The sequence below is a fragment of the Oncorhynchus tshawytscha genome, linkage group LG18 (assembly GCF_018296145.1).
Source record: "Oncorhynchus tshawytscha isolate Ot180627B linkage group LG18, Otsh_v2.0, whole genome shotgun sequence".
Lineage (NCBI taxonomy): Eukaryota > Metazoa > Chordata > Actinopteri > Salmoniformes > Salmonidae > Oncorhynchus > Oncorhynchus tshawytscha.
The window spans coordinates 7,046,031-7,062,584 of NC_056446.1; the positions used below are offsets into that span (position 1 = coordinate 7,046,031).

Genomic DNA, 16,554 nt, shown 5'->3' on the forward strand with positions numbered 1-16,554 from the left:
TGTAACACTGAAATGTTTATTTATTTCACTTAACTTAACTAGGTAGGCCAGTTTAAACCAAGTTCTCATTTACAACTGTGACCTGGCCAAGATAAAGCAAAGCAGTGCGGCAAAAACACCAAGTTACACATGGCATCAAGAAACGTACAGTCAATAACAATAGAAACATCTGTATACAGTGTGTGCAAATTAAGTAGGAGGTAAGGCAATAAATAGGCTAATAGTGGCGAAATAATTACAATTTAGCAATTTACATGCTAAATTGATATATGTGCTGATGAGGATGTGCAAGTGGAAATACTGGTTTGCAAAAGAGCAGAAAAACTAAAACAAATATGGGGATTAGGTAGGTAGTTGGTTGGATGGGCTGTGTACAGCTGCAGCGATCGTTAAGCTGCTCTGACAGCTGACGCTAAAAGTTAGTGAGGGAGATATAAGTCTCTAGCTTCAGTGATTTTTGCAATTTGTTCCAGTCATTGACAGCAGAGAACTGGAAGGAAATGCGGCCAAAGGTGGTGTTGGCTTTGGGGGTGACCAGTGAAATATACCTGCTGGAGCGTGTGCTACGGGTGAGTGTTGCTATGGTGACCAGTAAGCTGAGATAAGGCGGAATTTTACCTAGCAAAGACTTAGATGACCTGGAGCCAGTGGGTTTGGCAACGAATATTTAGTGAGGGCCAGCCAACGAGAGCATACAGGTTGCAGTGGTGGGTAGTATATGGGGCTTTGGTGACAAAACGGATGGCACTGTGATAGAGTGTTGGAGGCTATTTTGTAAATGACATCGCCGAAGTTGAGGATCGGTAGGATAGTCAGTTTTACGAGGTTATGTTTGGCAGCATGAGTAAAGGGGGCTTTATTGCGAAATAGGAAGCCGATTCTAGATTCTCCATTGGATTGGAGATGCTTAATGTGAGTCTGGAAGGAGAGTTTACAGTCTAGCCAGACACCTAGGTATTTGTAGTTGTCCACATATTCTAAGTCAGATCTGTCCAGAGTAGTGATGCTAGTCGGGCGGGCGGGTGCGGGCAGCGATCAGTTGAAAAGCATGCATTTAATTTTACTAGCGTTTTACAGTGTCCCAAATTTGGGGTTGGACCTGGTATGTTTCTTCATAATTTGTTTGAGATTGAGGGCATCTAGCTTAGATTGTAGGACGGCCGGGGTATTAATCTTATCCCAATTTATGTCACCTAGCAGTTCAAACTCTGACAATCGATGGGGGGCAATCAATTCATATATGGTGTCCAGGGCACAGCTGGGAGCTGAGGGGGGTCTATAACAAACGGCAACAGTGAAGGACTTATTTCTGAAGAGATGGATCTTTAAAAGTAGAAGCTTGAACTGTTTGGGCATAGACCTAGATAGTATGACAGAACTCTGCAGGCTATCTCTACACTATATTGCAATTCCTCCACCTTTTACATTTTCAGTCAAGCAAATGCTATTGGGGATGGAAATTTCACAATTTTTGGTGGACTTCCAGGATGCCAGGATTCAGACACGGAATATATGACATCAAGGACATCAATGTTGGCGGAGTGTGCTCAAGCGGTGAATTAAGCAAACTGTTACATTGCCATACATATTTGAGAAATTGAACGAACTAAACGTAAGACGCAGGGGAAATACAAAAACATTCTACAGATAAGTGACCGAATCAATGGATTCAGAGGAAAGAATTTCATGCCCCCATCCATTGGGTGTGCATGTTTCTAACAGAAAACAGCATCAGTAAGTGTCCCATACGTGTAGTCTTGTCATTAGAGTGTCCGCCCTGAGATTGGAAGGTTCAATCCCTGGCCGAGTCATATGAAAGTGGGACCTGGTTCGTTGCCGTTTGGCACTCAGCATTGAAATTGATTGAGGGTAAGGCCCTGCGATAGACTAGTGTCCTGTTCAGGGCGTGTACTTGTACATCAAGCTGCCTGATGCTACAGAAACAGGACAAAGGCTTCTGCTCTATGAGCCGATCCGGCTCGCACAATCCAAGGCTCGTGCAAGGCTACTTACCTACAAGTGATGACTGCTCACCTCCAACGCTTGGAAGATTACTTTGAGAAACACGCAATCCATTTGACTGTGATCCTGGCTCAGTTGACATGCCGTAAGTTAAATCGAACAGCTGATTTAGCTATCATGTGTCGGATCACTACGGAGGAGTTTTGGTTCCTGATGTCATGGTTCCATTCCACTACCGACCCCTAGCACTTTAAAAGGCTGATCATGGTTCACATCAACACCATCATCCCAGAAACCCTAGACCCAATCCAATTTGCATACCGCCCCAACAGATCCACAGATGACACAATCTCTATTGCACTCCACACTGCCATTTCGCATCTTGACAAAAATAACACCTATGTGAGAATGCTATTCATTGACTACAGCTCAGCGTTCAACACCATAGTGCCCTCAAAGCAAACCTTGGGCCTAAACACCTCCCTCCTCAACTGGATCCTGGACTTCCTGACGTGCCACCCCCAGGTGGTAAGGGTAGGTAACAACACACGGGGGCCCCTCAGAGGTGTGCTCAGTCCCTTCCTGTACTCCCTGTTCACTCATGACTGCATTGCCAGTCAAAACTCCAACACCATCATTGAGTTTGCCGACGACACAACAGTGTTAGGCCTGATCACCGACAGCGATGAGTCAGCCTATAGGGAGGAGGTCAGAGACCTGGCCGTGTGGTGCCAGGATAACAACCTCTCCCTCAACCCTAAGACAGTCGTGAAGAGGGCACGACAAAGCCTATTCCACCTCAGGAGACTGAAAAGATTTTGCGTGGGTCCCCAGAGCCTCAAAAAGTTCTACAGCTGCATCACTGCCTGGTATGGCAACAGTTCAGCCTCTGACCGCAAGGCAATACTGCCCAGTACATCAATTGGGCCAAGCTTCCTGCCATCTTGGACTTGTATACCAGGCAGTGTCAGAGGAATTCCCCAAAAAGTGTCAACGACTCCAGCCACCCTAGTCATAGAAAGCTCTCTCTGCTACCACACATCAAGCGGTACCGAAGCTCCATGTCTACCCCCAAGCCACAAGACTCCTGAACGAACAGCTAATCAAACGGCTACCCAGAGTACTTGCATTGACCCCCCCCCCATTGATTTTGTGCACCGCTGCTACTCACTGTTTTTTATCGATGCATAGTCACTTTACCCCTACTTACATGAACAAATTACCTCAACTAACCTGTAACCCTGCACATTGACTCGGTACCTGTATCCCCTGTCTATAGCTTCATTGTTATTTTTTTTTTATCTTTTCTTTTATTTGGTAAATATTTTCTTTACTTTCTTGAACTGCGTTGTTGGTTAAGGGCTTGTATAAGTAAGCATTTCACTGTTGTATTTGACGCATGTGACAATTAAAATTTGATTTGAGCAGGCGTTCTTTCTAACTTTGTGGCTGTGGTAACTAGTGACGACCCAGCCAGAGTATGTTAAAGTACAAGAAGTTTCCAAACCACAGATGATGAAAATATGTCATTTTCTGTGATGGCTTTATGGGACAGCTAGCAACTTGTTAACAATTACCCATTTCAATAAGCGAGTACTACTTTAATTGTAATGTTCAATAATACACATGGGCTGTTAGGTAAATTATATTATGACTTTTGCCTCCTAGTTAAGTTTGTGATGGTAATGATGTTTTTTATGATAATTGTTATTATTATTATTATTAGGTGGCGATCGCTAGCTACTAGTTATACTGTATCTTCAACCTAGCCTTAGCTTTTAGCGTGCTACCTAGCTAGCTGTTCTGCAGTGCAACTTGGCTTGCTATAAAGTTAAAGGATCAAGTTGAGGAAAAAGTAACTAAATATTTTATTAGCAACGAAACAATATATCTATCCTGGCTTAAATGAAAAGGTAATATTTTGCAATCTCCCAAACATAAATGTCCATTCAGTAGAGCGGCAAGACTCCGTGAAGATGACGTCTAGTGCAATGAAATAGGGCACAATGTGTACAGGGCATAAACAGACCAGCTAGCTTGCACATATTACTGAAATGTAATGGGAAGAAAGCCCTCACAAATATTGTATATCAAATTAAGTAAAACGTATTCACTTTTAAGATCTTGCACAAAATATACCCTTGTAATAACTAGTCTAAATTCAGGGACTTCGATGACAAATACATTTTTTGAGATAAAGGGAAAACTCCTTTATGAGTGTTATTTTGGAGTGAGCTAAGTAATTACACTACTATTCAAAAGTTTGGGGTCACTTAGAAATGTCCTTGTACTCTTCCATTAAAATAACATCAAATTGATCAGAAATACAGTGTAGACATTGTAGCTGGAAACGGCAGATTTTTAATGGAATATCGACATGGGCGTACAGAGGCCCATTATCAGCAACAATCACTCCTGTGTTCCAATGGCACGTTGTGTTAGCTAATCTAAATGTATAATTTTAAAATGCTATTTGATCATTAGAAAACCCTTTTGCAATTTTGCTTCCTCAGCTGAAAACTGTTGTCCTGGTTAAAGAAGCAATGAAACTGGCCTTTAGACTAGTTGAATATCTGGAGCATCAGCATTTGTGGGTTTGATTACAGACACAAAATGGCCAGAAACAAAGCACTTTCTTCTGAAACTCGTCAGTCTATTCTTGTTCTGAGAAATGAAGGCTATTCCATGCGAGAAACTGCCAAGAAACTGAAGATATACTCTACCACCTTCACATAACAGCGCAAACAGGCTCTAATCAGAATAGAAAGAGGAGTGGGAGGCCCCGGTGCACATCTGAGCAAGAGGACAAGTACATTAGAGTGACTAGTTTGAGAATCAGACACCTCATAAGACCTCAATTAGTCTCAACATCAACAGTTGAGGCAACTCCGGGATGCAGGCCTTCTAGGCAGAGTTCCTCTGTCCAGTGTCTGTGTTCTTTTGCTTATCTTAATCTTTTCTTTTTATTGGCCAGTCTGAGATTTGTATTTTTCTTTACTACTCTGCAAAGAAGGCCAGCATCCCTGAGTCGCCTCTTCACACGTTGAGACGTGTTTTTTCGGGTGCTATTTAATGAAGCTTCCAGATGCAAATTACTTGCAATATATACTTGAAGTCAAATATTTAATAAAAACATTGTATTCTTACAACTGTATCATATTTATACAATTGTAACCCCTGACCATTTTCTGTTTATTTTAGGTACTGAGTTAACCTGCACTAATGTGATTAGCATGACGTAAGTAACAGCACAAATTTCCAGGACATAGACATGTCAAATATGGGCAAAATGCTTAAATTATCGTGAATCTAACTGCACTGCCCAATTTACAGTAGCTATTACAGTGAAAAAACACCATGTTTGAGGAAAGTACACAACAAAAAACTTGTATCACGGCAACTGGTTTGATACATTCATCTCTGAAGGTAAATAATGTACTTACTACATTCAATAGTGTTGCTCTGATTTGTCATACTGAGGGTCCCAGAAATAAAATGTAGCATAGTTTTTTTTTATTAATTCAATTTTTATATTGAAACGTAGGAACTGGGTTCTACAGTTTGAACCCCTGCTGTGCTGGACTTTCTCTTATTTTAGTTTGTATTATATTTTACCAGATCGAATGTGTTATAGTCTCCTACATTAATTTCATAATTCCACAAACTTCGGTGTTTCCTTTCAAATGGAATATGCATATCCTTGCTTCAGGTCCTGAGCTACAGGCAGTTACATTTGGTTTGTCATTTGAGACAAAAATTGAAAAAAGGGGTCTTAAGAGGTTTTAACTTTTAAAACTGTTGTCACTGGCAATTCATGTGTAGTGATTTGTACATCTTATTTCGGTTTATTTGCTTTACTTTAATGATATTATGTTTAAGAATAAAATATACTTGTAGTGATGTCCTATGTTTATTTTTTATTGTATTGTAATTAAAAATCATTTAAATAAATCAAATATCAGCTAAAAATCATTATTTTCTAATCTATTTTTGGGTTAATCGTTTGTTTCCTCTAAATACTTTATGCATGCTTATGGTGTTATAGCGATTCACTTTTCACACATTGAAAATGTTTATTTACTCCATTGCTATGGTCACCGGCGGTTGTCGTCCTCGTGTGGAGGCATGAGCCGCTTTGACTATATGTGGTAATTACCAGTTGTGAAGTCGTACATATTCCGAGTTGAAATTCACATAATAAAGAATTACCCTCGATCAAATCAAAGTTTATTTGTCACTTGCGCCGAATACAACAGGTGTAGACCTTACAGTGAAATGCTTACTTACAGGCTCTAACCAATAGTGCGAAAAAAGGTGTGTGTGTAGGTAAGCAAAGACATAAAAAAACAGTAAAATAACAGTAGCAAGGCTATATACATACACTTGTAAAACTGACCATCCTACCGATCCTCGACTCCGGCGATGTCATTTATAAAACAGCCTCCAATACCCTACTCAATCAGTTGGATCCAGTCTATCACAGTGCCATCCGTTTTGTAACCAAAGCCCCATATACTACTCACCACTGCGATCTGTACGCTCTCGTTCGCTGGCTCTGGCTTCATACTCGTCGCCAAACCCACTGGCTACAGGTAATCTACAAGACCATGCTAGGAAAAGTTCCCCATTATCTCAGCTCGCTGGTCACCATAGCAGCACCCACCTGTAGCACGCGCTCGACAGTTATATCTCTCTGGTCACCCCCAAAACCAATTATTCCTTTGGCTGCCTATCCTTCCAGTTCTCCGCTGCCAATGACTGGAAAGAACTTCAAAAATCTATGAAACTGGAAACACTTATCTCCCTCACTAGCTTTAAGCACCAACTGTCAGAGCAGCTCACAGATTACTGCACCTGTACATAGCCCATCTATAATTTAGCCAAAACAACTACCTCTCCCCTACAGTATTTATTTATTTTGCTCCTTTGCACCCCATTATTTCTATCTCTACCTTGCACATTCCACTGCAAATCTACCATTTGTGTTATTCTTTCTATATTGTATTTACTTTGCCACCATGGCATTTTATTGCCTTTACCTCCTTTATCTCAGCTCATTTGCTCACATTGTATATAGACTTATTTTTTCTACTGTATTATTGACTGTATGTTTGTTTTACTCCATGTGTAACGCTGTGTTGTTGTATGTGTCGAACTGCTTTGCTTTATCTTGGCCAGGTCGCAATTGTAAATGAGAACTTGTTCTCAACTTGCCTACCTGGTTAAATAAAGGTGAAATAAAAAAAATGTAAATATATATTTTATTTGGCCTTCATGTAATGAAAGTGTCACCATGAAGACCAAGGAGCTCTCCAAATAGGTCAGGGGCAAGGTTGTGGAGAAGTACAGATCAGGGTTGGGTTCTAAAAAAAATGTATCTGAAACTTTGATCATCCCATGGAGCACCATTAAATCCATTATTAATAAATGGAAAGAATATGGCCCCACTACAAACCTGCCATGAGAGGGCCGCCCACCAAAACTCACGGACCAGGCAAGGAGGGCTTAATCAGAGGCAACAAAGAGACCAAAGATACCCCTGAAGGACCTGCAAAGCGCCACAACGGAGATTGGAGCATCTGTCCATAGGAACAATTTAAGTCATAAACTCCACAGAGCTGGGTTTTACAGAAGAGTGGCCCAAAAAAAGCCATTGTTTAAAGAAAGAAATAAGCAAGCATATTTAGTGTTCACCAAAAGATATGTGGTAGACTCCCCAAACATACAGAAGAAGGTACTCTGGTCAGATGAAACTAAAATGTAGCTTTTTGGCCATCAAGGAAAACACTATGTCTGGCGCGAACCCAACATCTCTCATCACCCCAAGAACACCATCCCCACAGTGAATCCAACTGAGAAAATGTGGTATGACTTAAATATTGCTTTACACTATTGGAACTCATCCAACTTGAAGGAGCTGGAGCAGTTTTGCCTTGAAGAATGGGCAAAAATCCCAGTAACTATATGAGCCAAGTTTATAGAGACATACCCCAAGAGACTTGCAGCTGTAATTGCTGCAAAAGCCGGCTCTACAAAGTATTGACTTGGGGGGTGAATAGTTATGCACGTTCACGTTCTGTTTTTTTGTCTGATTTCTGGTTTGTTTCACAATAAAAAATATTTTGCATCTTCAAAGTGGTAAGCATGTTGTGTAAATCAAATGATGCTAACCCCCCCCAATTATTTTTTAAATTCCATGTTGTGTGGCACAAAATGTATTCTAAAACAAAAAATATTATTCTTCACTGTCAAGACAGGTGATGCTAAGAATGCAATGTGGTGGGGAATGCTAATTTCGGTATGAAGACTTGTGGCTCCCACACACATCAAGGTTGCCCATCTCTGACCTAGAACACCAAACTCCAATGTAAAGCGCAAAAAGTAGGCTACGATTTTGTTAGATCGTGAAATGCACATTCAAAAACATTTTTACCTGGACAAATTATTAGATCACCTGCAAAAAATGTGTCATTTATATTTAACACTGCAAAAAATAGTGGATTGGAATGTATGTGCTCTCCCGACTAATTATTGTTTCTGCAGTGATAATTGTTGTTTTGCACTCCAAAATCAGTAGCACTATGCAAATCAGGGAGTCAAATTGCAGTTACGAAAACACCGAAAAAATATTCCAAATTAGCTCCATAATATCGACAGAAGCATGGCAAACGTGGTTTATAATCAATCCTCAAGGTGTTTTTCAAATATCTATTCGATAATATATCCACCGGGACAATTGGTTTTTCAGTAGGACCGATTTTAATAATGGCTACCTCTGTATTTTACGCGAGAATCACTCTGAGAGCATCAGGTGACCACTTGAGCAATGTAGCCGCTTACAGGTATTCTTCAACATAAATGCGTAAAACTATGTCACAATGCTGTAGACACCTTGGGGAATACGGAGAAAAAAGTAATCTGGTTGATAGCCCATTCACTGCTCAATAGGGACGCAGCGCTTTCAAAACATGAGGCACTTCCGGATTGGATTTTTCTCAGGCTTTCGCCTGCAATATCAGTTCTGTTATACTCACAGACAATATTTTTACAGTTTTGGAATCTTTAGAGTGTTTTCTATCCCAAGCTGTCAATTATATGCATATTCTAGTCCTGACAAAATATCCAGTTTACTACGGGAACGTTACTTTTCCAACAATTTAAATACTGCCCCCTAGTCACACTTAGTAACGTTAATAATCGATCAAATTGAAGATGGGGCTATCTGTTTTCAATACAGAACAACAACAAACTGACGCTACTTTTCTAGTCTTGCCCAACTCAGTGTTACACTGTTTTTCAAGATGGCCGTACTCTTCATTTCACAAAGGAATAACCTCAACCATTTTCCAAAGACTGGTGACATCCAGTGGAAGCGGTAGGAACTGCAAACAAGTGCCTTAGAAATCCAGTTCCCCAATTGAAACTCATTGAATAGACAGTGTTCTCAATTTTTTTTTCTGAATGGTTAGTACTCTGGATTTTGCCTGCTACATAAGTTCTGTTATACTCACAGACATGATTCAAACAGTTTTAGACACTACAGAGTGTTTTCTATCCAAATATACTAATAATATGCATGTCTTATTTTCTTGCCATGAGTAAGTAGCAGGAAGTTGAAATTGGGCACGCTATTTATCCAAAAGTGAAAATGCTGCCCCCTATCCCAAAGAGGAATGACTGAAATGGGCTCAATCGAATTCATTGTCTTTTCGTTGCATCTGTATGAACACCGAAGCTTTTTATTATTTAACACATCTCGACACTTACATCACAAGAAATAACTTTATTTCGATGGGTGTTCATTTTTTTTGTGGAATTGAATAAGTAATCATGGAATACAGTTGAAATGTTTACAAATTAGATGCGCTGAAATGAAAGCAACTTCCGAAAATGAACACTTGGATTACAGTCATATTATGTCTGATCTTGCAAACAATGTAAAGTATGTACGGATAGGTGTAAACTAGAGCCAAGCATGTTGATTTTTAATCTGAGGGCATCCTGCTATTGACACACTTGTTGAATTATGCAACAGAACTTGACAACAGTAATAATGAGGCAGTCGAGACAGCACAGGTGAGTACAGGTAGGCCTAGAGAGAGCAAGTTTTTTGGTTGTTGCAGCCCTGTTCCACAGCGTTATGTTAATTTAGTCATATATGTAAATACACCCATTGTATTTATGCAAGTGAGGCATATACATTTTTATTTTTTTACAAAGTAAAAAAATACCCATTAGAAAGTATATACACACATACAGTGTGGGAAAAAAGGTATTTGATAACCTGCTGATTTTGTACGTTTGCCCACTGACAAAGAAATGATCAGTCTATAATTTTAATGGTAGGTTTATTTGAACAGTGAGAGACAGAATAACAACAAAAAAATCCAGAAAAACACGTGTCAAAAATGTTATAAATTGATTTGCATTTTAATGAGGGAAATAAATATTTGACCCCTTTGCAAAACATGACTTAGTAATTGGTGGCAAAACCCTTGTTGGCAATCACAGAGCTCAGATGTTTCTTGTAGTTTGCACACATCTCAGGAGGTTTGTAGTTTGCACACATCTCAGGAAGTTTGCACACATCTCAGGAGGGATTTTGTCCCACTCCTCTTTGCAGATCTTCTCCAAGTCATTAAGGTTTCGAGGCTGGCGTTTGGCAAACTTAACCTTCAGCTCCCTCCACAGATTTTCTATGGGATTAAGGTCTGGAGACTGGCTAGGCCACTCCAGAACCTTAATGTGCTTCTTCTTGAGCCACTCCTTTGTTGCCCTGGCCGTGTGTTTTGGGTCATTGTCATGCTGGAATACCCATCCACGACCAATTTTCAATCCCCTGGCTGAGGGAAGGAGGTTCTCACCCAAGATTTGACGGTACATGGCCCTGTTCATCGTCCCTTTTATGTGGTGAAGTTGTCCTGTCCCCTTAGCAGAAAAACACCCCCAAAGCATAATGTTTCCATCACCATGCAGCATTCCTTCTCCTCCAAACACGGCGAGTTGAGTTGATGCCAAAGAGCTCCATTTTGATCTCATCTGACCACAACACTTTCACCCAGTTGTCCTCTGAATCATTCAGATGTTCATTGGCAAACTTCAGATGGGCATGTATATGTGCTTTCTTGAGCAGGGGGACCTTGCGTGCGCTGCAGGATTTCAGTCCTTCACGGCGTAGTGTGTTACAAATTGTTTTCTTGGTGACTATGGTCCCAGCTGCCTTGAGATCATTGACAAGATCCTCCTGTGTAGTTCTGGATTGATTCCTCACCGTTCTCATGATCATTGCAACTCCACGAGGTGAGATCTTGCATGGAGCCCCAGGCTGAGGGAGATTGACTGTTCTTTTGTATTTCTTTCATTTGCGAATAATCGCACCAACTGTTGTCACCTTCTCACCAAGCTGCTTGGCGATGGTCTTGTAGCCCATTCCAGCCTTGTGTAGGTCTACAATCTTGTCCCTGACATCCTTGGAGAGATCTTTGGTCTTGGCCATGGTGGAGCGTTTGGAATCTGATTGATTGATTGCTTCTGTGGACAGATGTCTTTTATACAGGTAACACACTGAGATAACGAGCACTCCCTTTAAGAGTGTGCTCCTAATCTCAGCTCGTTACCTATATAAAAGGCACCTGGAAGCCAGAAATCTTTCTGATTGAGAGGGGTCAAATACTTATTTCCCTCATTAAAATGCAAATCAATTTATAAAATTTTTGACATGCGTTCTTCTGGATTTTTTTGTTTGTTATTCTGTCTCTCACTGTTCAAATAAACCTACCATTAAAATTATAGACTGATCATTTCTTTGTCAGTGGGCAAACATACAAAATCAGCAGGGAATCAAATACTTTTTTCCCTCACTGTATATATATAAAGCCTTAACAATTTTGATGACTGCTGCTATTCTAAGGAGTCATGTCTATTCATGGCCTTCCTATTTGCAACGTTATGAAATGTTTTTTTTGTACTGAACTTGCCTACGTGAACCCACTAAGCTATATGAGCCCCGCTCTGCCCATTTCCTGTCTATCTGGAACACTGAGGTATGAACAGTTAGGAAAGCCTCCGCAAATGAAAACAAATGGAGGGCGGGCCGACCCCAACCGCTTCCGTGTGCCGTGGCGAGGAGCTTTTCCAATGATCAGGGTTGTGTTCATTAGGCTTAGGAAACACTCACATGTCCAATAAGAAACATGTTTTTTTTGTGTTGCATGGCCTAATGAACACAACCTAGTTGTCTGACCCAGTTGCCACCTGGCTCAGTAACTGTACCTGTAAAATTCCAGATTGAAAAAAGACACATTTTCTGCTTTCCACTGGCTCACGTTTGTTGGATCATGTGTCATACAAACTGCAAAAGATGAAAAGATTGGAAGAACTAATTAAACCATATGTAGTTCAATTGAAGTTGTTCCTTCTCTGAAGGATGACATCATCCTCTATGAGGAAATAGCAAGGATATTTAAACAGTCTGTTTGATGTTTGAGGTGCGGGTTTGAAGTGCTTTTTCTCCCATTTATACTTTGGCCACAAATACGAGTATAGGCTGAGTCAACAACATTATTTAGGTATGAGTTAACAGAATATTAACTTTCAAAAGTAAGATTTTCACTGGACAGTTACTTTAAAACTGCAACATTTTCTCTCAGCCTCATGGCAAAAGTTAGTAGCAGAAAATTAGCTTTAAAAACAGCAACATATTATCTCATAGAATAGCATTTTAAACTGTAAATGTTTCTCTTCCCCATGGCAAAATGCAAGAAGTTACCCGTTTTATGTTTTTTCAAAATACCCCTCCATATACCCCTGAAAATAGGTATAATAAGTCATGTCAAACTATGTAGAATTGCAGGAAATACTCTTTAAAATGTCAATGAAATTGCCGGTGCACCCTCCCCGTCTCCTGTTCATCCTCCCAAATATCTACTCCACAATTTCGCCCTTGGAGTCCACTGACCTTTTTCTAACTGAGCATCAATGTCGTAGGCATCGTCCGAGGGTTCCACATTGCCTCTCTTGTAGTACTCCTTACAGATGACCAGAGGTAACAGTTTCCCATCCTCCTCAGCGTAACTGATAGGCCCCACAGAGAGGCGCCCCAACTGGCGGTACTGCAGGGAACAGAACACCATTCAAACACAAGTGCATTCTGCTCATTACCAGCTACTGTATGTAATGCTATGTGTATGAGTCATAACTACTAATGAAATGTTGCACCAGCACCTTAAACAAAAAAGGACAATCAGACTCATAAAACAGTAAAAGGTGGCGTGGCTGGTCTAGCAGTAATGTCGCAGCCTGCAGCACACGTCTACGGTATCGGCGCAGGGAAAATCTGAGCTGCTGCCCTTTGACACAACCTCTGTTTTTCCCCACTTTTTTTTTTTTAAGAGTGAAATGCTTATGTGTGCAGCATTAGGCTATAACCATGACTCTGCAATATTGATAACACAGGGGAAAATTGCCTGATGAGTGGCAGAGACCAATTTACTCAGCAAAAATACAGGAATGAATATGAAACCGATGATAGGCAAGGGAGAAAGCGGCAGTAAGAAAGAGATTTGGATTAGAGTAAACGAGAAGGACAGTCAGGAGACTTGTTTAGATACTAGATCTGTTCTCCTACTCTGAGATCCTTTATTATGAATATGGGCCCTGGAGACTTGCCTGATCCAGCACATAGAACAGACTGTCATAGACGGCTTGTTGGGAGTAAAGAGCTACACTGTAATCTTCCTCATCAACTCCACTATAGTCCTTGAGGAACAGGTTCTTGAAGGTCATAGCATTCTCCTCCTTGTAGGAAACCACAAGCTGGTTGTTCAGTCCAAACAAGATAAGCTTGGTGGGAGAAGAAATACACAATTTAAAGGGATAGTATGATGCAAAACACATCCGTTTTTTGCTCTGTACTGAAAAGTGCTTTATCATGAAAACTTGATTGCTGACATGCACAATTTTTGGGAATCGTATCAACAATGAAATGATGAACAAAATACTAAAACAGCCTAATTTGGGCATTTGCCTTTCATATCACAACCATATCAAATTGTTATGTCACCAAATCAGTGTAAATTCACCTAATGATAAGTGAGAGTAAAAAAAATCCATAAGGGTTGATAGCATTCTTAAGCCTTGGTGCCAGTCTGTTATTTTATGCTCTACCGCCAACTCCTTATGCCATGCCAAACCAATTCCATAAGGAGTTGAAAAGACAGCGAGCAGAAACAGACTGACAGCCAGAATAGCCATTCTTAGCAATTACCTTTGATAATTCCTAAAAAGAGAGAATCAGTTCTAATGATACACTTCTCAGACTATACCTGTGATGTGATCATGACGATTTTCAGGATCTGCACCCCCAGTTTCCATGGTAACTGGCGTCTGGCCCTGTATTTCTCACAAGGGCTCATGAAGTAGTATTTTAGATCATCGAGAAGAATTTCCTCCTTGATTATGCCTTGGCTCATTGTGGAACTAAAAGAAACAACCCAATACTCATTATTATTAGTCTAAATAGGTATTAAATATTATTATAGCAACTAAAATGATTGGGAACAACTTGAGGTAAAACACTATCAACTTGAACTCAAATTAATATGATTGAGCTATATGACATCTTTTGGCCAATAAAATTACTTACAGGAATACAAGATAAAACATATAATCCTCTTTTGACAAGTTCCTTTAAGTGTTTCCCAATAGCCGTGTTGTCCCATTTGAAAAGGGGAAGGACACAGAAGTTCAAATTGAAAGAGAAGTAACAGTTTGAATAGGCAATTTCAGTCAGTTTAGAAAAAAGGCTATTTTCCACCAGATGTGTTTCCATAAATGCACAAATAAATGTACTACATGTAGCACTCCCTGTACTGAACACTCCTTGTACTGACCAGTGACTGCATTCATGTGGGGAAAAGTCCAAGGTTAACTCACTGCACTGAAAATATTTGCACTAGTGTTGACTAGTATGAAGCTTTCATTGTGACAACGTGAGGTGTTTTGTAAGTCATTTCAGCATATTGTTTTGTATTGTACAGTGTAATTTTACAGCTAAGACATACATTCACTGCACTTAAGTTGAATGACATTTTCTACCAAAATCATGTTAGGCTTATTGATTTTGAGAGTTCCTGAATGTCTCAACTCGTATTAAAAGTTCAAAAATAATATTTGACAACTTCTTGTAAAAACTACTTACCCAAGCGGCCCAACTGACTCACTCCCGTCGTGATACTGGACTAACAATTCCATAATGATAAGATATGATTCATTATCATATCACAGAGCACCATAATAGAAGTTACAATGTGTGTCACTCACATGAATCGCTGCTGGTGGACTACACACAGGCATCAGATATCCAATCCAAAGTTGAATTCAGCTTGTTGATACTGTAGTGTAATGTATTGTGATTTGCCAAGTACCTCAACTCCTCCACAGAGTTGAGCGCAGACTAGAGTTAATCACATACCAATGACTGACTCATTGGTGTTGTAAGATTGGCAAATCAGCGAATGGTCATGTGCCAATTCAATCTCAACAAGGAAACAGTCGGTAGTTGTATTTGATTAACATTTTATAAAAAAGTATGGATTTCACCAAACAAAGAAAGGCATGCAGAGGAAAAACATAGATACACGGTAAAGGGTTAAATAAAGTTACGTTTAAAAAAAAACACTTGATTGGTCACACATTTATCCGCAAATGTTCGAAATAGAGGACAAATAGCTTTGATAAGCCAACCTTTAACAGCCAATCATGAAATAAATCATGATTTTGAATGTAACACGAAGAATAATAAAATATTTTAATGTCAAATAATGATTTCCTTTCAGCAGTAGAAACAATTGAGATGATTTGTTACATTAGGATTTTGAATGTAACACGATCCTGGACTTCCTGACGGCCGCCCTCAGGTGGTAAGAGTAGGCAACACGTCTGCCACGCTGAGCCTTAACACTGGGGCCCCTCAGGGGTGTGTACCTAGTCCACTCCTGTATGCCGTGTTCACCCATGACTGCCTGGCCAAACACGACTCCAACACCATCATTAAGCTTGCTGGCTACACAGTGGTAGGCCTGATCACCGACAATGATGAGACGGCCTATAGGGAGGAGGTCAGAGAACTGGCAGTGTGGTGCCAGGACAGCAACCTCTCCCTCGATGTGAGCAAGACTAAGGAGCTGATCATGGACTACAGGAAAAGGCTGGCCGAACAGGCCCGCATTAACATTGACGGGGCTGTAGTGGAGCGGGTCGAGTGTTAAGTTCCTTGGTGTCCACATCACCAACGAACTGTCATGGTCCAAACAAACCAAGACAGTCATGAAGAGGGCACAACAAAACCTTTTCCCCCTAAGGAGACTGAAAAGATTTGTCGTGGGCCCCCAGATCCTCAAAAGGTTCTACAACTGCACCAGAGAGCATCCTGACCGGTTCCATCACCGCCTGGTATGGCAACTGCTCTGCATATGACCATAAGGCGCTACAGAGGGTAGTGCGAATGGCCCAGTTCATCACTGGTGCCAAGCTTCCTGCCATCCAGGACCTATATAATAGGCTGTATCAGAGGAAAGCCCATTAAATTGTCAG

General features: G+C 40.5%; 1 protein-coding gene across 5 annotated transcripts in view; it reads right to left on the bottom strand.

The window, feature by feature from the left end:
• The window catches only part of mcoln2 (mucolipin TRP cation channel 2), a 77,645-nt gene extending 62,206 nt beyond the window's left edge, over positions 1-15,439 (bottom strand). For 3 of the 5 annotated variants that reach the window (XM_024377702.1, XM_024377701.1, XM_024377697.1), the window contains exons 1-5: positions 15,161-15,276; positions 14,286-14,439; positions 13,630-13,803; positions 12,920-13,073; positions 12,235-12,313 (exon numbers count right to left, since the gene is read on the bottom strand). In XM_024377702.1, the coding sequence (XP_024233470.1) occupies positions 12,235-12,313; positions 12,920-13,073; positions 13,630-13,803; positions 14,286-14,439; positions 15,161-15,213 (614 nt within the window). In that variant the 5' untranslated portion in view covers positions 15,214-15,276. The other 2 variants (XM_024377699.2, XM_024377700.1) reach the window with 2 other exon arrangements.
• Positions 15,440-16,554: the final 1,115 nt, after the last annotated feature.